This window comes from Molothrus ater, chromosome 2, assembly GCF_012460135.2.
Source record: "Molothrus ater isolate BHLD 08-10-18 breed brown headed cowbird chromosome 2, BPBGC_Mater_1.1, whole genome shotgun sequence".
Lineage (NCBI taxonomy): Eukaryota > Metazoa > Chordata > Aves > Passeriformes > Icteridae > Molothrus > Molothrus ater.
The window spans coordinates 34,919,894-34,947,426 of NC_050479.2; the positions used below are offsets into that span (position 1 = coordinate 34,919,894).

Sequence of the window (27,533 nt, forward strand, 5' to 3'; positions counted from 1 at the left end):
GCTGAGGTGCTAGCAACCACTGCTTACACATGTATGTACTTTGCAGGATTTCAAAATGAGCATGTCTCTCAAGAGGGCATGCTGTGAGAAGAAAAGGTGCTAGGCACAGCCTTTGTTTCTGCTCTAGTACAAGATATGTCACTATACTTTTTTTATGCACACCAGAAGACCAAAAATAAACTGTGTGCTCTCCTGAAGCATAATACAGACAGACTGAAGTGACTCCTGTGCTCACAGAGGTTTATGCACATAGGGTGTTAGAAGGCCATATTCTGAATGTAATTTATGAAATGATGTGATACATTCATTCAGGGAGGCACACACAGTGTGCCTCTTCCTTTAAAAGAAGCTCAAAACTGAATGTTAATACTCTCTTAGCACAATACCTTGTCTGCGAGACTGAGATTTTGTTCACCATAAAATTTTCTATTGATTCAAAAAGAACTTCATATTCTAAGACTTTAGAGTATCATCAGTGCAAAAAATGAAGGTAAAAGGCACAGAACTTGTAATGGGGAACTTTTTCAGTCTGTAGTTGTCATGTTCTGTTCAGCTTGGGAGCTTCACCTGCATATGACTGGGGGAAATCCTTTTTTCTCCATCACCATGCTTTTTCTTCTGTTTCTTCACTTTTTTTTCCTCTTTATCTCATATTCTGCTATCCACTTTTATAGGAGCTCACAAATTAAGTAGGGCTAAAAAGGTATAGGATGATGTTCTTGAAACAAATGTGATGCCCTCACATTTAATCTCAAATTACAATCACAGAGGAAACTTGTACTTTTATATAATTGCCTTTTTTTTGGAAGCCTCTCTTAATGCAGAGCAGCCTGTCTTGACTCTCTCAGGAAGCTGCTGCTCCAGTTCTTGTTTCCAATCTTACACCATTGCTGTAGCAGTTTCCAGAGTTGATTGGAGTGTGTTTATTTACAGTAAAGGGCGTAACATAAAATGATATTAAAATGGATAGTGATGGAGCATTAAAATGATACCAACATTAACCTCCTGGAACAGGGGCAAAGCAATGTGTGCTGGTCTAAAAACTCTACTATTCTAATTGCACCAAGTATGAAGAAAGTGACTTCTCAGCAGTGTGAATGCTGCCCTTGGGCTGATGACACCATTTGTGTACTACGCGTGTTGTGCAGCCACAGAATCTCCTGGCATCATTCTGTTGAAGTCTAAACTAAATGAAATAAACTTTATAAAAGTAATACCACAAAGCTGGCATTTCTTATTACATTTCTTGTTTATGGTATTGATGGGAAGTTGAGAGTGTATTTGGATAATTACAAAACATCAAACACAAGACATCCAGACTACTGCTTAATACATTTTTTCTAAGTCTTAACACAGAGAATGACATCTAACAAATTTCCTGTTATTCTGATTTTGACATTTTTGAATCCATGTTGTTCCAGCAAAGCTTGATATTCAGAGCCACTTCTCTCCTTTCCCTCTGTCTGCACAAGCATGTTCAAAGACTGCAGCAGAGCTGTGCTCCTGTTCTTCTTTTCATCATCCAACACCATTTCAGCCAGCAAAATTGCACAGCCTAATTTAAAAACAAACACATGCAACAATTCTAATCCATTATCAGACAAGAAAATTTCTGCTGCCATATAGAGGGGTGCAAGCTACAAGATGTGGGTGATTTCCTTTATCATTTATGGATTTTCTCTCCTATTAAATGACTAATCCACTATTAAAGGAATAATCCACTCCTCTCACAAACCCCAGGAAATTCCCTTTCCCAGCATGGAGTGATCAAACACTCACAAGTCAAGTCACGTCTCTGTTTTCAGGGGAAAAGGGGATGACTTATGTAGACTTGGCATGAGGACTATAGAAAACAGTAAGACAGGAATAGAGTTGCATCTCTTTGGGATATACTGCTGCTTCACATTCAGGTTGAAATGATGCCAAGCAGAGAGAAGAGTGGATGGCAAGCATTACAGAAGTAGAGGAGAAGTCAATATTTCTGTTCAATACATTCTGCACATTTTTTCTGTAGAACCCCAATTCTTTGCGGTGGGACTGACCTAAAGATGAAAGCAGAACTTAAATGATGTGATTTACAGAGTCTTCTTCTCCATATTCAGACCTGTGAGGGGGAAGGGAAGCCAAGAGAGGGCTACTGACAAAAGCATTGCAATACATACTTGCCTTTTGGCCTGACACCAACTCAGATCAAAATAGCAGAAGTTCAGAGTGATTTTATTATGAAGTGCAGCATAACATTCATACCTTTCTGACCTTTAAGACAATCTCCTCAGAGCCATTCCAACTTGTACAGCTCAGACATTAAATAATCATCAAAAATTTTTAAAACTTAACCCTCCTCATTCTTTATGTCAGGAAAATTTTCCTCAGTTATGTACATTGCTTAGAATCTTTTCAGTGTTAGACTATTAAATCCACTCCTTCTACCAGTCAGCAAAAGATATTCAGAGCAACTGAAGAACTTTGTGTATTAGTAAGATGAGCTTATAATTCCTCAGGTGACCAGGCTGCATCACATGATTGAAGAGCACCTGAGCCTGAAACAGACCACAGGAGATCTCTAGTTCAGCCTCCCACTCAGAGCAGGGCAGCTCTGCAATCAGCTCAGCTTCTTCAGGACTGGCTTCACACATGGAAGCCTCCAAGGACAGAGATTCCACAACCTGCCTGGATCATCTGCTCCAACACTTAATTATCCTGAGAGTGCAAAGCTGTGGTACATGACCAAGACAGCATGCCCAAGGGACTAATGCTTAGTGTTGTGCATTAATCACAGAGTAAATGAAGGCTGGGTGCTAGCCAAACACATTCTATTCTAATTTTACAGTCAGAGACATAGTACTTAGGGGCACAGTTTTAAAGTCTGTAACAGTTACAGGTGTGCCAGTGTTAGAATTTGATTGTTTCTGACTCAAAGAGCTTAAAGCAGCTTAAGGAACAGCATTATGAACTTCATGAGTAACTATGAGATGAGACACATGTGATTGCCAGAATGAGTCTCTCTCAACATACAAACCTGTTAAGCTAAAAGCAAGCTTCATGTCAATGTGGAAAAGAAACATTTTAAATTTATTCATTTGAATAATCCGCCTTATCCATTTTAAATGTCTGTACAGATAAGATCAGTGAAAATTCCATTCATAGAAACCTTCTGCTAAGAATTAAAAACCCCAATGTGGTAAAGTCTGACATTTCCCTGATTTTGTACACCTGAAATGCTCTGTAGGAAACCTGTTTCTCCTAATGAGTTGAGCCACTGTGGTACTTTTTCTTTACCCATTGGTCAAGGAGCAAAGTAACTCCTGATTAACTAACATCCAGGCAGATGCACTCTTAACCTTCCTCATTAACTCTCTCTAATTTGCTGTGGTTGGTAATTCAGTACTGGTACAGCCTCTTGCACCCTGGTTTATTTGGACTACTGCTGTACGAGCAACAGGCAAAAACCTCACAAATGATAGAAAGAAAGCTAGTTTGAACGTGTAATTAACTTTAATTTCCAGAAAGGCTTCCATCACACTTAGAAAAGAAAAAATAAATATCAATGAAGTATCAGGAGAGAAATAAACATTAGGAGAGGTGACATTTGTGACAAATTACTTGAAGAGATGGGATACAGTATGCAGTTCTCCAATTAAAGACTGAAGCATGAAGAAACTTTTATTTTTTGAAATTTTCATACAACGTTTTATACATAAATCCTAAAACTCATCTCAATTAATGAGACAGAAACTATATATGGCCATTCAACCATATTCAGAAAACCCCAGAAGTGACAGCAAGCAATATGAACAGCTCTCAGCTACAGCCTGTGCAGGTACATACTGTGGCTGGAGGCCAGAGGCTGCTGAAGTTCCTCTGTGACACTACAGCTATTGTAGGAGCATGTTTGAGGGTTGTTCTGTTTTCACCTTTGCTTGTAAAAGTGCTTTGAAAGACTATATATGAGTTGTTTTTGAGTAAAGTCCCACACAGCAGTGAAAAAAGAGGACTATCATGCCCAAATTCAGGCAGATCATACAATATTATTTTTTTTTATTTCTGATAAAAATTAATAGTAACCACTGAATACACTGCAGAGGGAGAACTCTCTTTAATTTTATGGCCCAAGAAAACTAAGATATTATTGTTCCTCAGTACAAGCTTGCCGTTTTAACCTGACATGGTATACACAGCTATAGCTATGCCAAGTCTAAGCTTAATACAGAATGCAGAAGAACTGGACATTAAGGTATTTCACATGCAGGAGTTTCAGCCTGCCCCAGACACTTTTTAAAATGCACAGAATCCACTCTGGCAGAAGCTGCATTCCAACTTGTATCCAAGGCCTGTAACAGCTGTGCTTCAGACAAAGGGTCAAAATGATCCTCAACTGCCAATAGGAGCTGGTTGATGATGGGTATATTGCACAAGGGGTGAAAATTCAGCATCCCAGATTGGTTGTAGGCACTCTACAGTGACAGATTCTTCTTGAAGCACAGAACAGCATCTAATAAGTTTCCTGTGATCTTAATTTGTACATCTGTGAATCCATATTTCTCCAGTAGCTGTTTATATTCTGAGCTGCTTCTCTGCTTGCCTTCAGTCATACTGAGGGATTGTAGCACAGCTACTGAAGGGTGTGTCTTCTGTTCATCAAGCACAGTTTCTGCCACTAGCAAGGCACTTCCTGCATTTCCAAAACAACCAAAAGGGGTTCTGTGTAAGTTCAACTTTAAAGTGCTTTTTCAGAGACAATTACAGAGATCCCCTCAGACTGACCTTTTTAATGGTCTTCAATGAAAATTTACTTTTAGCAATCTCTTCCTGGATGCAACCATTTAATTGTTAAAAAGAAGGGAGAGTTTATAGCACTGTCTCCAGAAGTTCAGATCACTTCCTGCCTATGCTCTTAAACTCTGCCTTGCTTTCATTTGAACCAACCAATTCCTGTAAGCATCTGTCATAACCTAAACTTTGCATAAGATTAAGATAGTCACCCAAAATTTTCTTTCATAATTTATAATCAGGATTATAGTTTATGGGCTAAGTCTTATTTTGCATTGTCTCCTCTGAAACAAATGTCAGACCTACACTTGCATCAAGGAATCAGGCTTTTCTGCTTTTTGTCTTCTTTGATCTTTAATACTGCCTGAGTATGAGTCAGCAGTGTGCCTTGGCAGTCTAAAGGGACAGCTGTGTTCTGGGGTGCATCCAAGCACAGGATCACTAAATTCTGTGATTTAGAGAGATGATCACTAAACAGGTGATTGTCTCACTTTACTCAGTGCCCGTACAGCCTTGCCTTGAGTACTGTGTGCAGTTTTGGGCACCACAATATACAACGTATATATATAGCTATCTATATATCTAAATATATATATCCATATCTCTCATTTATATCTATATATATCTATATATATCTATATATATATAGATATATTAGGCTAATAGAGACCATCCAAAGGAGGGCACAAAGACAGTAAAGGGTCTCAAGGGAAAGCCTTATAAGGAGCAGCTGAGGTCACTTGCTTTGTTCAGCCTGGAGAAGATTGATGGAAGACCTCTTTGTGGTCCTCAACATCCTCACAAGGGGTAATGGAGGACAAGTACTGATCTTTTCATTCTCATGACCAGTGACACAACTCAAGGAAACAGCATGAAGCTGGGTCAGGGGAGGTTTAGTTTGGGTATCAGGAAAAGGCTTTTCACCCAGAGGATGGGTGGGCACTGGAACAGGCTCCCCAGAGAAGTGATCACAGCACCAAGACTGTCTGAGTTCAAGGGGTGTTTGGACAATGTTCTCAGGCACACAGTGTGACCCCTGGGGCATCCTGCATAGGGCTAGAGGTTGGACTTGAGGATTCTGATGGGTCCCTTTCAACCCAGCATATTCTTTGATTCTGTGGGTAATTTTGGATGCCTCAGTTTATGTGACCAAGATGGTGAAGGGCCATGAGGCCAAAATTCATGAGGGGCAGCTGAGGTCCCCTGATCTGTTCAGACTGGAGAACAGAAGGCTGAGGTGTGACTTCATCACCATGTACAACTTCCTCAAAGTGAGCAGTAGAGGGGAAGGTGCTGATCTCCTCTCTCTGGTGAACCAGTGACAGGACACAAGGAAATGCAATGAAGCATCAGGGAAAGTTCAGACTAGACATTTGGAAAGATTTTTCACCCAGAGGGTGGCAGGCACTGAAAGAGGCTCCCCAGGGAAGTGGTCACAGCACCAAACCTGCTGGAGTTCAAGGACCATCTGGATGACATTCTTAGTCATATCAACTAGTTTTAGTTAAGCCTTCAAGAAGCAAGGAGTTCAATTTGATGATCCTTAAGGGTCACTTCCAACTTGAGATACTCTGATGATTCCATGATTCAAATGTAGTAGAAAGTCAAAGGGGCTGCATATTTCTCAGGCTGCATATTTCTACTTTATGTGTGCATAAAGTAGTACTGAACTTCAGCCAGTTTACCATATTCTGCACACTACTGAGATAGCAAAACAACAGCAAAACAAACTGCTGCTTCTTGATTTACCCAAAGGAACTTTAGTTAGGCTAATTTTATGTACAGAAATAGGCACATGCTTACTTAATTGATGATACAGGGCTTAGGAAGAAAGACTGGGCATTACAGAGACTGGGGATATGATAGAGTCGTACGTCAAGCCTGCAGCTATAGTAAAAGTTTATTATATATAGTTTTATTTGCAGCTTTGTTTTCTTCTTTTTCTTAGTAGGTATTATCATAATGCAATCCTACACATTCAGGCAAAAGCTACTATGATTGAACAAAAAATATCCTAAGTTCATACTAGAAAAGCATTAGTCAGTGCTTATTAAAGGTACATTAACATGCACCTGTAAGTTCACAAGATGAATAAAACATACCTGGTCTGCAAACAGCTGATATCTTGCTTAACAGCACGTGTATCTTTTCATCAGGCCAGTCATGAAGAACACGTGAAAGGATGTAAAGATCTGCTTCTGGAAGATTATCCTTGAAGAAGTCACCTGTTGGAAAACAGAGTTAGTACATTCCTACAGAAACCACAGAGTACATACTGCAAAAACAAGGCACTTCAGCAGAGTACAACAGTAACAAGAATGAACAGGTACAGTATGCCCTGATTTGCAGATAAAGGAAGTGTAGTTAAAGAGCAGATCATAGGCAAGAGTTGTCTAACAAAAAAATAGAGAGCAAACATAAAGCAAGGAAGGAGACAAAGTTCTTTGTAGTCACCATTTTGATCTTGTCTAGAAATGAAATACCTCAGACAAGCACATGCAGCCTCTGCTTCCAGTGGTACTCAAAAAATTACTAATTCATACCTACTTAGCCACATTCTCCAAGCGTTTTTTATCCCCACAGACTTGAAAAATACTATGTCCCCATTTAGCCTGGAGGAACCTATATTGCCTTGTACTAAGATATGTTTGGGGTTGGAGCAGCAGCAAAAGAGCCTGTTTGTGCTCAAAAACAAGAGAAACCAGAAAAATGATTATGTGCTACATTTACCTGACACAAATGTCACTGGAGCAGTGTGCTGTCCTGAAGGCTGAAAGTAAGAGGTGTTTGCAATGACTTCTGGAAGGTCAAATACTGTGACCTTGAGATTTGGGTATACTTGTACTAATTCATAAGCCAGAGCTCCAGTGCAACCTGTTAGGAGTTTAAAGAAGTCAATTCAATTATTTTCTCCCAGAATTTACAGACATTTTTAAAGACAAGGCTGTATATAACATTGTGAAATAGAGACATCCAATCAGAACCAGAGGTAGACAGCTCAACAATGAACAAGACTTCCTGGTTGATAGAGCAAGGTTTTAAAGCCTGTGGAATGCAGGCATGACTCCTTACTGACACAGAATTGCAAATGTGACCTTTGATATCAGTACCTCAGGGTTTTTCTGGGGAGTATCAAAATGTAAATGAAAAGGCAAATACTTCTATTTGCTGAAGAAGAACACCTCTAACTGTTTAGCATTTACAAAGCACTGATAGATGAAATTTGACACTCTCCAGCATAGTAAAGATTGTGAGGTTCTGAAGGCTCTGCACAAGTGGCAACGGTTGTACCAGTTTTGGGTTAATTTCTCTAAGATACTGTCCACCTCCTCAGGCACTAAATAAATTATTCTTCCTTCAGTGGATCTTTCCCTATACAATAACACTTCCTCTGTGCAGGTCCAAGCACAGGGTTTCCTATAAAAAAAAGGAGTGCTAAAAAGCAGAGTTTCTTCAGATATATCACTGGTCTTCAACATTTTGATGGATATATTAGATATTAATAACTACAACAATACACAAAATAAACCCACTAGAAAAGAATCAAAACTTTTGTTTTAGCAGTGCAGTGTTTCAAGTTTGACACCCCAATAGTGGTAGTTCACTACTTGCATTACTTTTGAAGATCTTGGATGTGCCTAAGGAGAGCAACAACACTGCTGAAAATTACACTCCCACCTCAATGCTGTATCATCTGAGCCACTATCTTATTTTCTGCCTTGAACTGTGTAACTGATTGAGACAAACATTCACTAATCTTAAGCTATTCTAATACCATTCAGGTAACTCTGCTTTCAATTAGCTGCACTGACATTGCAGTATCAGAAAAACAACAGATAATATTACTGCAGTTCTAGTAAAAATATACATGTCTTTTAAGTAATAAAATGCAGAACTGAAATCAAGCACTTCCCTTTAATCTGTATACAAGTTCAATTACAAGCAATACCTCCTAAATCACAAGCAGATTTAAACTGTGAAAGATCAAATGCTGTAGCCACATCTCTTGCTGTCAGGTGAGCAATGCTGTGCATGGCAGCCATAAAACGTTGCTTTACCTCCTGGCTGTGATAATAATCCTAAAAAGGGGGAAAAGCAGCATAATTAAAGTTTATTTTCAGAGTTAATTAAAACTATGTACAAGCAAGGCAGTAGGTGAACATCAGAATTCCCAAAATGAAAAGGTCCATTAAAAGTGCCACTGACTATTTGCTCATCCAAATCCTTTGCTGTAGTAATAAGCAGATTTTTGCATCCTCTCAAGAATTCTGATCACACAGACACCTTGAAAGGACAGATTTAGGAGAATGAAAGAAAAATTCTAGTGCTCCTTCTTGATATCCTCAAAAATTGCTTTCATTTCACTCAAACATGTATTCTCCTATGATGGAAAAATAACTAGATAATTGGACTATACCATAAAACAGAAACGTTAAAGATCCTTCTGGTTTTTTTTTTGATTAGGGAACAAGCAAGCATTCAGGAGCAGAAACTCATACCTTTACCTTTTCAAGGACACAAACACACAAATCCCTTTACCTTTCACCTTTGTACAGATTTCACCAGTTATGGCTGGCTTTGCAACTACCATGAAGTGGCAGAATCTCCAGGTTGTGGTGTGCATAGTGCCACAGGCAGCCCAAAGATTCTGCTCAGGCACACCATCCTGTACACATATGGAGCTCAGGTCCAAACTGGACACAAGCATCACCCAAGCAAAGTTGATAACCCAGATGTTTAACAAAGGATGAGCTCCAGTGGTTAATTAAACCACTTAATTTGTATACAAATTTAGACATCTACTCCAACAGCTGTCCTAAAAAAAGTATCTTAACTCCCTTTTAAAGACCCTTTGAATGATTTCCAATGGAGTTTTTGTCCTCCAGTTATTTAAGTACTAACATGAAGCTAGCAGAGCTTTTAAGTCTCCAGAAGTCCTTATTTTGTTCCATTGACAATACATGAGGGATGTAGACATGTCCTTCAGGAGACCACCTTCATCACCATCACTATTGACATTTAATACAAATTAAGGACCTCAGAATGTAGTCTGAAGTACAATTTAAGCCAGCAGTGCTGGCAATGACATTCTCCTGCTCACACTAGCAGCTCTCTGCTTACACAGGCACAAATATTTATGCCTCTCAACCTGCTTCACCACATGGGTAACTGACAAGTTAGGCTAGTAACACCCCTAAGTGATTCTCCAGTCTGATCACATCCACTTGGGCTAGCATTGGGAAAGGAATACCACAGATTGAAACAGAAGGCAGAAGGATTACAATTTTATCAGTAATAGATATCAGCTTGAAGCTTATACAAAACTACACAACATCATAAAGGAGATTAGATCCCTTGTCCACTGCATCAACACAAACAAGCTTTGACTAAGCAGCACAACCTAAACTGGATGCACATCACTATCACTATGATTGGCATGCAATATGGAAGGAGTACATGTGTGGTACAGTACTATCTGGTGTTATAAAAGGGACACAAACTTAAATTAATCAGGCCCAGAGGTTGTTCTGAGAGTGTGTCCGTGGGATGGGCAACACTTCACCTGGAGAATTCTTGTCAGCACTCAAATTTCCCAATATACTCTGTGATTGCTCCACTACTTCACAGCCTAAAGGGAACGGAAGCCTGGGACTGGTGAATTGCATTGTGTTTCTACCATTTCTGAGACTAACAAACTTTCTTCAGATAGCTCTATCTCCATTTGTCCCTAGACCAGTTCTGGGCTCCAGACAGCTGATTTTGATACTAGTAAGAGTTTATATTACCTTAAACAGGTCATCTGCTTTCTTTCCAAAGGCTCGATGATGCTGCCTGCTCCCTTCTTTGACAGCAGACTCCAAGTTTGTGAAGAGAGGCCAAAGGTGGTCATTAGAATGGATAATGTAGCCATGAAGTGAGTATTTACCATCTGAGGTCAGGTAGGTATTCGCTGAGTCTGTATTACTGTAACCTTATGGGAAGAACACAGTTGTAACCAGCTTTGTTTCAGTACTTTGCAACTGTTGTTTAAAATCTGAAGGCATGTTTTCCTTCATAAATAACTAGTAATCCTGATGATCTTATGATCTATTACTAAAATTTTTGCACAAAAAGTAATTCTCCAAGTCTTGTCATTCTTAAAAGCAGCAAGTACTTAGTTTCAAAAAAGAATTCAGATGCTGGAAAATATAGCTACACACTGATTTATTTTTTTATTTTAAACCCGAGCACCTCAGTTAGATACCTAATATTCAAGGGATAGTATTAGAAGTTCCTCATTCTTGACTATTTTTGTTTAGATTATGATTGCTTCTTTCCTGAATTTAAGCTTTCTCCATTTTGTCTTTGGGTCTTTTTCATTTGTCTTGTCCTCTAACAGAGTTAAAAAGACTCCTTTATTTTCTTTTCTTTACACCTAATTATTTCAAGTCCTACTATGTAAATGATACACATGGAAACTTAGAACCACATAGTGTTGATTGAAAAAGTTAATCCTAATACTGACTCCCTCCTTTACATACACATTCATGGGCTGTTCCAACGAGGAGCATTAAAATTTAAGTTGTTGTCCACAAAGAGGGACAGATTGCAGAACTCTCCCCCTTAAAAGCCTGATCCCTCTGCTGAAGACTGACGGCACTGATACAGCAGGAAATGGAATTTGACAATCATTTTAGATAGAAACACAGAATCACTTCAATGGAAAAGCCTTTTAAGGTTATCAAGTACAACCTTTAACCCAGCACTGTTAAGTCCACCACTTAACCAGGTTCCCAAGTACCACATCTACACACCTTTTAAATACCTCCAGGGATGGTGAGGCAGCCTGTTCCAATGCTTGGCCATCCTTTCAGGGAAGAAATTCTTCCTAATATTCAATGTAAATCTCCCCTGGCATAACTTGAGGCTATTTCCTCTTATCCTGCTGTTAGTTACTTTTAAAAAGAGACCATGTCCCACCTGACTACATCCTCACACGCAGTTGTGGAGAACAATAAGGTCTCTTCTGACTCTCCTTTGCTTTATGTTTAACAGCCCCAGCTTCCTCAGCCACTCCTCACCAGACTTACACTGCAGACCCTTCATCAGCTCCATTACCCTTCTCTGGACACGCTGCAGCACCACAGTGTCTCTAGTCATGAGGGGCTCAAAACTGAACACAGGATTCAAGCTGTGGCCTCACCAGTGCTGAGCACAGGGGCACAGTCACTGCCCTGCTCCTGCTGGCCACATTACTGCTGACATAGGCCAGGATGCTCACTGGGCACCTGGGCACACACTGGCTCATGTTCAGCTGCTCTTGAACACCTCCAGGTCCTTCTCCTGGGGCAGCTTTCCAGCCACCTTCCCCCCAGCCTGTAGTGCTGCATGGGGTTGGTGTGACTCAAGTACAGATGACAGATCTGAGCTATTACACTTTTCCCTGGGACTGTCCATGCAATCTTTTCTTAGAAATTTGGCCAGTATTATGTCCAGAGAGCAAAAACAATCTAAGGTTTCCATAAAGGAGACTTGAATGTGTTCATTACATAAAGCCTTCCACCACATGAAACAATTCCAGCTACTAATAATGAAAGCAAAGGAATCCATTTCCCTCTGCCCCAAATCCAAGTTACCCACAAAATCAAGTCAGAACCTGTGACCTTAAAAGCATCTCTTCCAGTCCTGCCTGTCTTTTAGTATATACAGTTGCACAGAGGGTAAATTAATCACCTTGTGGTGTTTTCTCCAGTAATCCAAGAGAAGCACATGCATCAAGGAGTCTTTCAGTTCCACATAGAGAGGTTCCAACATCATTTGCAATATCCACAGCCTTCGTTGGACCTTTATCTTTCAGATGATCAAATATCTTCAGCTTAGAGGCTACAAACAGAGCCTATGTGTAGGTAAGAAATTGTTATCATGCTGTGTTTAAAAGACTGCAATCAGAAAACAGAAGAATTATATTGTTTGCCTACAATTATTCTACACAACTACCATTAAACTACTGCAACACAATTTCAAAAACCTCCTAAAAATTGCTCCCTTCCTTCTCAGAGGGTTTCAGTATCTTGGCTAAGTAACAGAACTTTTAACAATGGTGTTTGGGAGAGAAGGGAACTCACAGTATTCTGGAATGCAGCCTAAAAATTGTGTATGAAGACCCACTTTATTTATATATTTAGCACTTGCCCATCTATATGGCTGTTTGACGTAATGGAACATTCTTAAGCATATGAACCAATACCAAAATTTGATAATAAAAATTATTATTAAATAATGAAAAATTAAATTTGATAGACCCAAAGCATAAGGAACTCAAAAGTCTCCACTAAGATAGTGCAACAGCTTCAGTTACTAAAATACAGGTCTTTATTTTATCAAAATTAAGGAAAAAACCCAAAAAGACTAAGAACAGAAAGAATAAGACTTCATAGGACAACTGTACTACAAGCACATCTTAACAGGATGTGTACAGATGGGGAAAAAAGAACAGCTAGTGCTTCATGGTGAAGAAAAGGTCATGGGCAATGGCTGCCTTAAATTGAAATCCTTAGCTGAACTTTTTTCACGATATGCTAACCAAACCAGAGAGTAAAGTTAATTAAATATAGTAATATATACCTCTCCATTCAAAATTAATTTGCAATTCTACAGTTTCTGTATTCTGAAGCAGGTAAAATACTTAAAATCAAGGAACTTGTGGAGAGCACAACAGTGGAGGCAAATGCAGCAATCACAGAATCCATTTCTTTACAATTGCAAGCAACTATAATGCAATTTAAATCTAAAGGTAATTAAGGAAAGAAGCGCCTTGACATTCTGTTTAATAAAAATCAAAGAGAAAAAGATTAACTTTGAGAGGTAGGTCTGCTACTGCATGTATTTATATTCTATAATCTTCACATCTTTTTATTCTATTTTATAACAACTTTAATAAGAACATATTGCTGGGATTTATTATAATTCAGGCTTTCACAATACTGAGCCAATTACACCTAGTTTACAACCAGATGGCTTCTGAGATTTGCCCAGTCTTTGGACTCATACCAACTGGAAACCATTAGAACAGGAAAAAGAAGGTGAGAAGATAAGGCAGAAAACTTGGCTGACCAACCCATCCAGTAATTCTCAGTTCAAAAAAAAAAAAAAAAGAATTAAAGAAGAAAAAATGTAAAAGATGTGAGTACAGATCAGACCATGTAAATTTTGAACATAGTAAACTTCAAAGATTTTTAACTTGCAAGTATTTAACCCCGATCTCCTCCTTTCTGCAACAGAGCAGTTCACAGGAAAATAGGCAGCAATGCCTTCACCTGTGGGAGATTTTACTCGGCTTTATAAAAAGTTCTTGAAGCAACATCCAAGAATCAAGATGAAAAAAACTTGAGTTTTTGTGGAAATAAATGCTTTTGTGTACTTATACCTATTCTGCAAATGGAAACATGATGAGTTTTGTCAGATTGCAATTCATTGCTACTGGTAATTAATTTTACAAAGATCCATTTAGTGGGAAAAAAAATCCCACTAGTTCAACATGTGATTCAGTACCTCATACTATGACTTTACACAGGAGTAGTGAGAAAGTAGAGTTGTTTCTTTTATTTTCAGCTTCCACTGTCTTTCACTGCACAAAACTATTCAGCATCACATCACTGTAAACAGTAAAAGTAATGTACAGCCACATGCTGATGATTATTCATATTTGTTTTTACTTAAATGGAAGAAATGCTAAGCATCATCTCACCCATTCAAATATGTCACTCCCCATACGTACACAAGAAGTTCACAAATGCAGCACCCTCAAAGCCACTTTATTCCAAACCTCTCAGGACAGCTTTGTATGCCTACAAGCAGCACACCCACAGAACCACATGATCACACTACAGTCTTCCTTCAGAGCTGAGCACAACTCTCCACTGTTTCAGCAAAACTATTGTTCACTGTCTGGTGTGCCCACCTCCATTCACCTCCGAGTTGCTGGATCTTTAGCTCCAAGTTTGCATTTCACTGCCACTTTAGCACTTTTTTCCCACATCTTTCTAAAACACAAATAACTTGGAGACCAGTAATCTATTAGAATGATCACTGTTCATTTCTTCTTCCTCTTCTTCACTATTATCTTTGCCACACTGGAACTATGTAGAAAATCTGTGAGTACTTAAAATGTCCAGTTATGCATTTCTCATCATGCCTGGCCGAAACACAGAGCATGTGACCTTGTTTGTGAGCTGTTATGAGTATGCCTCCATCAGATACAGCATGGATATTATCAGTTAAACACATCCAGAACATGAAACAGGTTATTAAAAACAATATTCTGAAGAGGCAATAAAAAATTAAGATCTTCCACAGAATTCTAATGCAAAGCCTTAAAAGTTACAAAGGAAATATAATATATACAAATCTTGTCACAGTTTTAAGTTAGGTGAGTTAATCACATTAAATGTTTTTTTTTTGGTTTTTTTTTTTTTTGAAGAGTATATAATTCCAGCTTGGTTGTGCTCTTCTGATCAGTAAAAAAAGAAAAATCTGCAACTTCTTTTCCCTCTCAACTCAAAGGATAAAATTATCCAATAGGCAACTGAAATTTCATAGAACGCATAAAAACAAATACAAAAAGACAAACCCAACAACGTTTGCACAGCACCAGAAATTTCAGCTATCTTAAGATTCTCCAGAAGTCAGTGGTCCTTTTTTACTAATTATTAATACATTCCTCCCCCAGCTGAAATATTTCACAATACCTGTTACATACTGAAGTCCAGTGAAACAAATGTATCAGACAACCATGTAATGAGTAGTTTTTTTTCCCTTACCTTTGAAGCTCTAAAACCATCCATCAGCTCTAGAATTTTGGATGGAAGTTTTGATGCACTCTGTGACACTCCATTCTGATTTTCCAAAGGTACTGTAAAACCAGTTCTGACAGCAGAAGTATTTTCAGAAGTGTAAGCAGCTCCTGAGGAACACATCCCACTGTGGTCCAACTTACTAGCAACTTTGTGCTCTGTGAAATTTGAAGATTCTCCATCACTTAGGTTCTCAAAAGTGTCCACAGAAGGGATAGAGTCATACTTTTTATGTTGTACGTCATGTTTAGCGGGCGGATAGTACAATTCTGCTAGCTTTTTGCAGAAGTGATTCAGAGGAAATCCCACCACATTCAAGAAGTCTCCATGGACATACTCAACTAACATCCCACCAAGGGCCTGGATACCATATCCACCAGCCTTGTCCCTGAGGAAGAGAAAGCAAAACCAACAAAGATCTAATTAAAGTTAAGAGCAGAGATATCACAGAACACTAATAATACACCAGAACTGCAGAGGCTGGAATAAAGACTAGTGTACCTAAGTTACAGACAGATTAAATCTACTAGGTAGGCTCAACACTTCAATTTATAAATCACAAGATAATTATAAGGATCAGTATTCCTACTAAGGGTGAGGAGCCAAAGGTCCTGATGTTGCACTTGCACTGTCGGAAGCAGTCACCTAAGCAGCAGGTGACTGCAGTCAGTGTGTTGTCATAGGTTACCAAGTCGTGGGTACCAAAAAGGTAACAGTGTTACCAAGAGCAACACTGCCACCGGGTCACCAGATGCATAATGACCCTCACCCAATTCTACAAGAGGCTGGAAAGCCTTTAGGCTCAATGAAGATGACCTTTTAGAACTCAAATTATTACAGAAAGCATCTTGCAGATCTCAGTCATAGGAATACCTAAAGTGGGGATTGGGAAGACAGGACTTCCTTAGAAAAGAGCAACCCATTCAAATAAGATCCACTACTCTATTTAGCCCTATCCATCCATCTCTTGTGCAACCATCTGAGACCGAATAGAGTTGTGGTTCACAACACTCTGCTCTTGGATGTCATGGTAATACTGGCAATTTGGCACAGGAATGTACAGGCACAGAAACTAACCCTGGAAATCTAATTTGTCTTTAGGTGTAATTATGCAAATTCCACAGATTGGAATGGAAATAACAATTTTACTGTTCTCATACAAGGAAGAAGGCAGTTAAAAGTACGTTTCCTACATAACAGCAGAATCTGAAAGCCTACCTCAGCAAGCTTAGAAACCAAAGGTCAGTCAGTCTCAGATCTATTAACTTAAGGTAGTATGGAATTACACAAACTGCTTGAGAAAGAAGATTACTACACAAAAAAATTATTGCTAATTTTTTCATCTTAGATTTGATCAGAAACAGCTCTTTATTTTTAGTACTTGCCTCCAGATTCCCTTTCTAATAGCATACTAAAACAATCAAAAGAATCAGTATACCAGCAAGTAGGATTTTCTGAATTGCTATAAATTGTGAATAGGGATTTTCCTTTAATCTTGCATTGTCAGCACTACCTTATAACTTTGTCATTGTTTAAATTATTTTTTCTTTTATAACATTCTTATGATTTACATCAACTTCATTAGGAATATTATAATGACTAAAATGTCCTCTCATTTTTCAATGAAGCTATAGTATTGGTACATACTTACAGGTAGGCAAAAAACATTACAACCATCAAAAGCAGCAGTATCATACTCCCAGCAAGAAGATTAACAGAAATGGCTACACATTTATATTTTCTACAACACTTTGTGTTCTGGGATTGGATCCTGAAAAGAGTATTTATATTCTGTATTTTATTCCTTCACAGTAAAATGTGAAACTGTAGAGTTGAAGGCTCTGTCATCACCTCCTTCCCAGACTGCAGTAGAGTCCTTTGGTTTCAGTGCCATCAGAGGAGAGCTACTAAAATCACAGCAGTTTTCAGGCTAGCAGTTGTAAACAGAGACAGATAAAGTTGTTCATAAGGGAAAGATTACAAAATAAAAAGCTGGGTCAAAGTCTACTCATTATACAAGCCCAAAACAGTGAGGATTACTGTGGTACAGCCTTCTTTCTACAGATACACAGAAAAAGAAGGAAAGAGACAGTGCCTGCAAGGAGAAAATCCTTGGTTAGAAAGAGGAACAGGAATAAAACCAAAAGGAAAACTTTCTGAAGCCAAAAGTTGAGGTTTTTATAGCCTCATCACAGACTACCTTGAGATAGCAATTTCACCTCCTTCCTTACCCATACTTTACATCAGCTATGTATTTCTAGTATTACTCTCTGTCCCCAGAGATTGACTTAAATACTATATGCCAATTTTCTTCTTCAGTCCCATCAAGAACCATCGCTGTCATCTTCCTGTCACCTCTCAAGAGATGATAAGATTATTTCAGACTCCTGCAGCTGGAAGTGGATGAAGGAAGGTTCAATAAAGTATTGCATATCTAGGTATGGACTCAACTGCATTTGGTACACTTTTTCTTGCTAGAAAAAGAACTCCATTTATCCCACAAGAGAACTAGTCATTTTTCTTTTATTTTTTCATGTGATTATTAAGTCTTGCATTATTTCAGAAAATTATTTTGCCATGTAAATTAAAAAAAAAAGGAATGATCGCTTTTTGTTTAGAAAAACCTATATGCATAGAATCGTGTAACTGTATGGGTGGACATGGAGGAGGGAACAAAAATAACCAAAAGAAATGTGACATACTTCTCCTTACTGAATTTTGCAAAATTTATAGGACACTGTGTTTAGTAGTTCCTTTGCAAAGTCGGAACAAGTGCTTCCTATTATATAAACATACCGGGAACATATATAAACAGGATTATATAAACAAAGATCAATTTTGCTTCAGCCTCAGAGAACAATAAAACACATTCTCTGAACCTTTGGTCCTTGAGAAACCCTTGACGTCACACTCCTTTTTTAGGAGAATGCACAGAACAATCCAGCACTGCTTGTGACCCGTTTTGGTGCAGTGAAGTACTGCTAAAGCTATTTGCTTCCAGAGGAAATATTAAGAATGTTCCAATATAATTTTCAACCTCATATTCTTCCGAAAAATCCATGGTCATTTCTCCTCCAAACTGCAACTTTATGGCCCACTAAATCTAAAGATCAGACTAACCAGCATAGTAAACATCACCTTCCAAAAACCCATGTTGGAATTTATTACAAGCTGCAGTCTTGCCAAAACATTCTCTCCATATAATCCAATTTAAAAATCAGTCTATTCAATAAGGTGTGAACCTTACATGTTCACAAAGTACACCTCATTTGCACATAAGCATTGAAGTATATCCAAAGTCCACAGTGCTTTCTTTTCCCCAGTAAAACTTGTCTTTATTGTTTTACAGCACAAATGAGTTTAAAAACCACCACAATTTCTTACATGGTCAGAATTGAAGCTACAGGGACAAAAGTTCACATCAGATCACCTGATATGCAGTCCATAGTGCTAACTATGCCTTCAGGCAGGCCCAGCTAACACAAAAAGAAGACAAATTCCTTTCCCTTGTTGTCTCCAAATAAGTAATTTTTTTTTAAGCAATCTAGTGAACTTCATCTTAGGACTAGTAACTAGGCATTCTGTTCTCATCCTATTTCTTCCATTGAATAACTGCTGTCTGGTGTATTGTTTTGCCTGTATTGATGTTGCCTGTATAGATCAGTAACTAAATTACCAGTGTAGCAGAAACACAAACTGCAATTTTGACACAGCAACACACAAACTGCAATTTTGACACAGCAACACACAAACTGCAATTTCACTTTTCACAAGGATAAGTAAAAACTAAGCTGGTGCTCCTTGCATTAGAGCAGTGATTTTGATAAACTAAATACACCAAGTTCTAGCTTTCTCCCAACACAGTTCAATGATGCCCTGATTATCCAACACTCTTTTCACCTGTTTGTAATGAACTATGCATTGTCTTGGGCATTGATGATCCCTGAATGCCTCTGCTAACAGAAAGATAATTGTATATTGCACAAGTGCTTGCTTAATCCAGAGTATTTCAAGTCTTCACTTTTCAAATTCATTAGGGTTCTAAAAAGGTAGCTCACTTTCACTGGACAAATGACAGCTTTACACAAGAACAAAAGAGTAAGTGCCCTGCATTACCAATACTATAATTTCTCATACACATAGAACAAAATTTCACAGAACATGGGACAATGTTTTACACTGGCTTAGTAATGTACCCTAAGGCCTATTCTCAAGTGTTGTGTGGTGGCATCAAGGTCTTACTTACATTGGCTCTCCACTGTGAATGTACTCCCATAAGAGCTCTTCAGACAGCTCAGAAAATTTTACTTTAGTCTCTTCATAAAAATCAGTGATTTCCATCTCTAGCTGATTGTCTATAGAAAGAAAAGGGTCTTATTAGAAACAGGAATTGTAGTTTAGAGAGCATAAAATCTAGGTTGCATTTCTTAATCATTTGACAATTTTGCTTGAGAAAAATTAAATATATTGCACAGATGTATGAAATGACTAATAATGTTCTTCAGGGTAAGCGGACTCAACTTTCCCAAAACAGTAAGAGTTTGCATTTTCAACCTCTGCAGTCCTGTCTCAGCGATAACAGACTGCTCTTCCTGTGTGGAATATACTCTTAAATTACCAATGCTTACACAAAGCTATTTATGGATGCTGGCACACATATCCAGCACTGAGTACAAAGAAGGTTACAGCCACCCTTCCAACTTTATGAGCGTTGTCAAAGAACTCTTAACAACATACCAGAGTTCAACATGTAGCAGTCATAAAAGTGGGTACGTGCAACTGCACCTGCACTTCAGACTTGGTATCCAGCAGTCCCATCAAGAACCACCACTGTCATCTTCCTACCATCTCTGAAGAGATGACAATATTATTTCAGACTTCTGTAGCTGGAAGTGGATGAGGGAAGGTGCAATACAGTACTGCAAACCTGGTATGGACCCTGCTGCATGTGGTACACTGTGACCCTGCTGTCACTGCAGACAGAGGCTTTTCCAAAACATGTTCAAAAGGTAACAGCCTTGCACAGATGAGTGTGCACATTGCAGATTATTAGCTCTCTCTACTCTTCTATAAACACCAAGCATCTCCTGCTACCACAGTTCTGGTAGCAGTGGCAATGCTGGAGGAGGAGTAAGAAATATCTACAGTACAGGCCAAAGGAAGAATGCTAACCAATTTCTAACAGTGATAGTGTGAAGCCCAAACAAAATAAGAAAATTGGTGCATATGAAGACAGACTACCATGTCTTTCAGTATTGATAACAAATTCTAGTAAAAAATTTCATCTTTAGCAAGTTAAAAACCACAATATAAATATAAACTGTAAATACAGTTTATAGTAATTCTACAGAATTGTTGCATTAATTGCATCTCTTGGGGAATCTGCAGACTAAAGGTATATTGCTATTCATCTGACTGTGATGCATTTCAAATTTGTACACTTCAAATGAGATGTGCTGTTATAGTATCACTACTACAGCTGGGTGCACTTAACGTTCTTCCTAGAGTAAACAGTTAAAGGCGTTAATTACATTGCTGGGTTGCTCACAGGAACACGCCCTTGGTATCATGTTTTACTTCTTTTGCAGCAGCTCTCCCTCTAGCATATTAGCAGTACTGCATCACTAACTTTAATTCCATCTTACAGGAGTTAAGAGCAACCACACCAGAAAAGATTAAAAACTGTTAATTTGTGTACAGAAAGACTATGTCCAGTGAAATGTCTGCAAAAGCTCTACTAAAAGATTATTGGCACAATTATCAGACAATGCCCTTCAAACACTATTAATGGTACTGTTTCCATAAAAATGACTCACTTTCTCTATAAATTATGTGATAAGGAACACTGGTGTATCGCTCCCTACAGCTTCTTAGCAGCCTGAGGCATTAAGCCTCAACTGGTCTAAGCACAACACAGAATGAAGCTGATATGGATCACACTGAGCTCAGTCTCACAGTCTGTAGTACCTTACTTGAATTTAATTTAGAATATTCCACCACTTACACTGGCCTTTCAATTAGTCTCACAGCTTTCAGAGACAGTATTTCTGAACTCCATTGTCTTGTCACTTTCCCTTCTGTGTGAGAACTGAATACAGGAAGAAGGTTGGCTTTTGTGGGGAGACTTTAATTTATATTTTGATAAGGTAGTTCTTGAGCAGAAAACCAATTCTGACTGTATACGAAACATTTTCATCCTGTTTCTTTACTTGTAAAAGCTATCACGAGAGTAATTTTTAATACTAATATTGGGTTGTAATAAAATGACACATACCTTTACTGTGGCAGTGTATAATAGCCACACCTGTGAAAACACTGTGCTCTTTCCCATTTAACCTGTCAGGCAAAAAATGTCCATTAAGCAACAGTCTTATGAAATATTCTACATGATCATATTGCTACAGCCTGAGATGCAGACCATTACATTAATGTATCACTCAATGGATCTGACATGCATCCAAAAGAAATAAATTTTATTTCAGTATTGCTGAAAATATAATGGCAGAACACACAAAGAAATAACCACATAAAAAACCACTACCAAAAGCTGCAGTCATTTCAAGTCTCCAAAATACCACTTGTATAAGAGTAGTCCATGGTATCAGCTCATTCAGTGTACTTTAGAAAAGTGACTATTTCAAATGCATTAGAAAAGCCCAGTTGGCATAAATCCTACTGTTAGGGCCTTCTTCACTGAAAGCTGGCAATAAATAGCTAGGTGATGTAACTCAGACTAAACATGTAATAGGGAACTAATGCATATGTTCTCATTTCATCCAGACTGGTCCTCAGAGATCCCATGGCAAGCAGAGTGCAGAGGAAGAGCCCAGATTCCCTTACTCCTGGCTCTCTCCTCTAGTGGCTCCAGAGTGCCACGCTGTGGCCAATTAGTTCTGAGGACTTTATTATCTGCTGTGTGAGCAACAGATGTATAATAGCAAGGGATTGAGAATCTTTGAAGAGACTATTTAAGGAATAATCTTGTAAAGATTAGCCAGGATACTTTTGGATGAGATCAGAAGCATCTCACATGCTCTGTCCCCCACGAGATTCCAAACTCGTCAAACTGTAAGGTGAAACTGTGAAAATTTTCACTTGACACCTTGGATGTGTGCAAAGATGCATCATCTTGCCTGCCTTTTTTTCTGGAGTTCTAAAAAGCTAAATATTAAGTGCTTTTCATATCCCTAATTAAGAGATTGACCTACTAAACTTACAACAAACAAAACAAAACCCAAAAAATTTGCTTGTATCCCTTCTGTGGAACCCTTTTAAGAATTTAAGTGATGGAGAAAAACTGCGTCTTCAGATTTTATATCTTACTTAAAACTACAGACCTTGATAGCATCTTGTAGGCATCTTGCTTATCAACTGGTTTCTCCAGGATCTGCTCATCCACAGACTAAAACAGAAAAACAGAATGAGTGTGCTGCTTTTTCTCACTTTTCAGAAACTGAGGTCAGAAATGATATTCATATAACAATTTCAGCCAGGGCTTCAAACTTGAGTCTATGTAGTAGAGAAAGAAGCACAAATACTTTGGTAGAACAGGTAATTTAGTGTCAAGCATATGAGTGCCATACTCTACCCTCCAATGGCTGCACCTCTCAAACAAAAGGATAATTCAACTTTTTCTGCCCTTAACAGTTCACTGTCTCTGTGAAGAGGTCAGATACAAAGTGATCTCCTCCTACAAGGCACAGCACAGAACTGTTCACATGATCTGGACTTCCTGACAGACAAGTCACCTGAGAACAGAATTTCCATTACATATTAGAAGATCCAAGGCAATATTTATGGCAGTATTAGTGTCCCCAAAACCAGCAGCAAGGCTTCTAGCTCTCAAGAGTTCAAAAATTACCTTGTTGGGGAAAAAAAGCCCTAAAAGCCACATCAACACATCCCAAAAACATGTATCATAATGCACGTATAACTTCACAGTGAAGGCAGTTTTCAAACTTAAACCTAAAGATACAAGTATTTTCTACACTTGTCATAAATTAAAATAATGCTAAATTACTAAAGACTTCTTACCACAATAGTGTCTGCTCCTATGACAATATCAGGTGTTCTCATATGCTTCTGCAAAAGCATAAGAAGGCATTTGTCAGAAGATACAAAGAGAACAAAATCTTTTAAGACATAAGGTGAGACAATAGCAGTTGACTGGTTTAGAAGTAGGGCTCTACACTGCCCTGAAAACAAGAAGTTAATTTCTCCTTTTGCACTGTTTGCAAAATAGTAAATATTTATATCACCATAAAAATGAGGCTTGAGCACACCATTCTCAAGCCACGGATTTGCCCAAATATGTTATTGATGAATAAATGCATCAATATATGCTATTGATGATTAAATGCATCTAGGAAATAAAGTGCATTCTCAAAAGTCAATCTGGTCTTCAAGGTGGCAAACAATTCCTTTAAAGTGCCTAGTACATGGAAGCCAGAGAATACAGCCCTCGAGGATCATTTCTCCAAGCAAAATTTTACTGAAAAGTAAATCCCTTTTTTTTTAGCAACAGTGTTTTTCTCTTATAAGGGAACACAATCTACTTTTTAAAATATGAGAGGTAGCGATATATAAAAATTCCTTGTAAACCTTTCTTTGCTTTAAACAGTACTTGTCCTTATAGCTAAGTTTTGATTTACCTGCATATTATAAGGCATACTGCTGTTACTTACCATAGCATGACATGAAATCCATCTGTGTGACCATTATAATAAAACATTTAGAGAGAAGCAATTCTTCTAGACAAAGACTTGATGTGCTCTAAATTGTTTAATGATATCTAGAATTAGTTCTACTAATTCCTGTATGAAGAAGCATTTTGAAATCCATTGAACCAGCATTATCACCAGTACAGTGTTTTGCAATGAAAGCCCAAAGTAAGTAATTTACTGAGGTTGGGTTTAAAATCCATTCTCCTATGCTGTACCATTGTCTGGAAGGTAGTTAACAGAAAACTGGGTAACGATTTACACTGGAGATCATGCAATATTTGCTTTGAAGAATGGTGACATCTGGCAACACTGTTAAAGTGTTCAACATTCCTTTTCTGCTGCTAGAATAGGATCAGCAAACACCTCTCTCTTTCAGAGCTATATTATTAAGAAAATATTATGGTCCGTTTTGTGAGATTTAATCTGCTCAACTTTTAAATAGGTTCTGGTAGCAAGCCTTATGTAGCAAGCCTCTGGCGAGCCTTATGTGTTCAAACAGTGATCACAGCCAAGGGCATAAGTCAAACACCACCAAAAGTATAAGTTGCACCACTGGTTTCGATAAAATTTAGGATACAAAATGGATGCCTTGTCTAACAGACTCTAAAATTATATCAACTTCTCCCTTCTTAAAATTAGATGGGCCAATTCTGTTTTAAAACACTCTGGGCAAAGAAAGAATAGTATTTTTTTCTGCTTTCCTCCAGTACCTCTATACTCACAACTCCTGAGCTATTCTTGTCACTCCTTCAGTGAAAGCACTGGAAGCACATCAGTGTTTTTCTGTGGAGTCTGTCTCCACAATCAACAAATACATCAAATACGTGGAATGAGGTCAGCCACACACCTGACTGTTCAAAAAAAAAATGGAATATGCATCACACACAAGAGTAGGTATGATGCTGACAAAAGATGCAGGCCACTTCAGTTTGTGGAAAGCCTGAACTGCAGGCATTAGACTTCTGATTAGGCAATTTCAAGACACCATCTTTCACAAATGACAGGAAAACATCCATTAGCCTTCAGTGGAGAAAAAAACAAACCTCAGGGATCACTTAAGCAGTGCAAGCAAATTAAGTCACAGTAACAAGTAACATGCACCACTTAAAGACAAAAAGATCGTTGCAGCAATAGTTAGTAACTTACTACATGCATTCTGTTTGCTACTTCAAGAGCTTTCTGTTTTGCTGTTTCCACAGCATACTCGTAAGGGGCTGTAAAAGATGACTTTTCTAGTGTCTCCTTAAACCAGGATGGAACCACCTCAAACCGCAGGCCCTGTAACACAGGAAAGTGATGCAGTCAATCTGACCTCATTATTAAACATTGCCCCCAAGGCATATTAAGCGAATACCAAATTTGACATCTGCTTTTTACATATTAACACACCTCCCTCCCCCAAAAATACACGGAAAAAACCCCCAGTGCTTCTACCAGTGTTTAGTGCATACATATCTCTTAGAAGGAATTTAAAACAAAACAATCAGAACTTTGAAATTGGTGTGTATATTTGATTTTGCCCTTATTTATTAGAATCTAATCACATTTGTAATTTCATTATTCTTTTAATATAAAACCTAACAGTATAAGCTTACACACTTCATAAACAGAATAAAAAACATACTACTGGATTTTTATAATTGAATTGCACAGCACTTTACCCATGCAACAGCAGTGCACATTCTTACAGGAGCTTTACTGCAGTTCATGTGCCCTTACACACATGAAAAAAGAAAACAAAATCGGACAATTTTTGCTTGATGTCATCAAACAATGCCCCACTATTCTTCCAACTTTTTGCCTCTAGGCTACACTTGTACATTTACTGCACTCAGCAGGCATGCTATGTTTCTAATAACTTAGTGCACAACTGAACCCCGGTGCTTTTCCACACATCCGAATTTTGAAGTTTTTTTCTTCCGCTGAAGTTCAATGTATCGGGAGAATTATTAAGAACAGTAATACTAAGCAAACTAAGTTCGACAGGTAATACCCAAGGGCTATTCAAAAGTCTACTGCAGCCCGCCCAGCGAGGTTCACACGTTCCTCCGCAGGGGCTGAACAGTCTCAATGACAGATTACGGCCTTCTTTGCTCTGCACCAGTGCATTTCAGAAAGGACACATCTCTCTCCTTTATTGCCCGCTCCCCTCCCACTGCTCTCACGGAGCGGGCGGGCCGGGAGGCGTCGGGCCCCGCAGGCCCGGCCGGCGCTGGCGGCCGCCGCCGCCCGCAGCCCCCGGCCCGTGCGAGGCCAGCGGCCGCCGGCCGCACTCACCACGTTGGTGAGGATCTCCCGCCGGCGCGGCGAGGCGCTAGCCAGCACCACCCGCTTGCTGACCAGCTTCCCCAGCACCGGGTTCAACACCATGGCGGCGGACGGCAGCTCCCAGCCCTTGCTCCGCGCTGCGCGGGGGCGGGGAGGCGGCGGCGGCTGCTTTATGTGGCGGCGGGGCCGCGGGGCGGAGCCGGGCCGGGCCGGGCCGGAGAAGTTCGGGGCCAGATTGCTGCGGCACGGGGCGGCTGCGTGTGGGGAAAGTGGCGCGGAGGCTAACCTGCCGTGAGGGAAGGGTTACAGCTGTCCCGGTCATCCCCTGCGCACCAGCTGACAGCAGCCTTGAAATGCAGAATCGGTCAGATTGGAAAGGACCTCTGAGATCGAGTCCAACTTATGACTGAACACCACCAACAGACCATGGCACTGGTCCAGCTTTTCCTTAAATACCTCAAGGGATAGTGACTCCAAATCCTCCTTGGGCATTCCATTCCAGTATCCAATCACCCCATCTGTGAAGAGATTCTTCCCTCTGTCTAACCTAAACCTTCCCTGGCACAGCTTTAGGCCATTTCCTCTTGTCCTGCTGCTGGTTGCCTGGGAGAAGAGGCCGACCACTGCCTGGGCTAATGCCTCCTTTCAGGTGCTTCCAGGGGGTGATAAAGTCCCCCCTGAGCCTCCTTTTTTTTCCAGGCTTAACTACCCCAGCTCCCTCAGCCGCTCCTCACAGGACTTGTGCTCCAGACCCTTCACCATTGCCCTTATCTGGATCCACTCCATCACCTCAGTGTCCTTCCTGAATGGAGGGGCATAGAACTGGACACAGTACTCGAGAGGTGGCCTCACCAGTGCTCACAAAATGCTTAACATCCCATCCCTTCTGCTCCACTAATGCTGGCATGAAGTGTTTGGAAAAGAGGTGCTATCACTTTTT

At 39.2% G+C, this 27,533-nt stretch overlaps 1 protein-coding gene across 2 annotated transcripts; it reads right to left on the reverse strand.

The window, feature by feature from the left end:
* Positions 1–1,230: 1,230 nt before the first annotated feature.
* Positions 1,231–26,718, reverse strand: ASMTL (acetylserotonin O-methyltransferase like). 2 transcript variants are annotated; one of them, XM_036386280.2, is made up of 13 exons: positions 26,603–26,718; positions 25,472–25,603; positions 23,637–23,684; positions 22,940–23,004; positions 21,877–21,938; positions 19,849–19,957; positions 15,570–15,990; positions 12,484–12,646; positions 10,557–10,741; positions 8,720–8,849; positions 7,501–7,644; positions 6,873–6,995; positions 1,231–1,555 (listed from the first exon to the last, which is right to left on the reverse strand). In XM_036386280.2, exons 1-13 carry the CDS (start codon positions 26,693–26,695, stop codon positions 1,341–1,343), a joined length of 1,890 nt encoding a protein of 629 aa, XP_036242173.1. In that variant the 5' UTR covers positions 26,696–26,718; the 3' UTR covers positions 1,231–1,340. The 2 variants fall into 2 exon arrangements, with proteins under 2 accessions (XP_036242173.1, XP_036242165.1); XM_036386272.2 differs by lacking the exon at positions 1,231–1,555 and adding an exon at positions 3,474–4,672.
* Between the last annotated feature and the right edge of the window lie 815 nt (positions 26,719–27,533).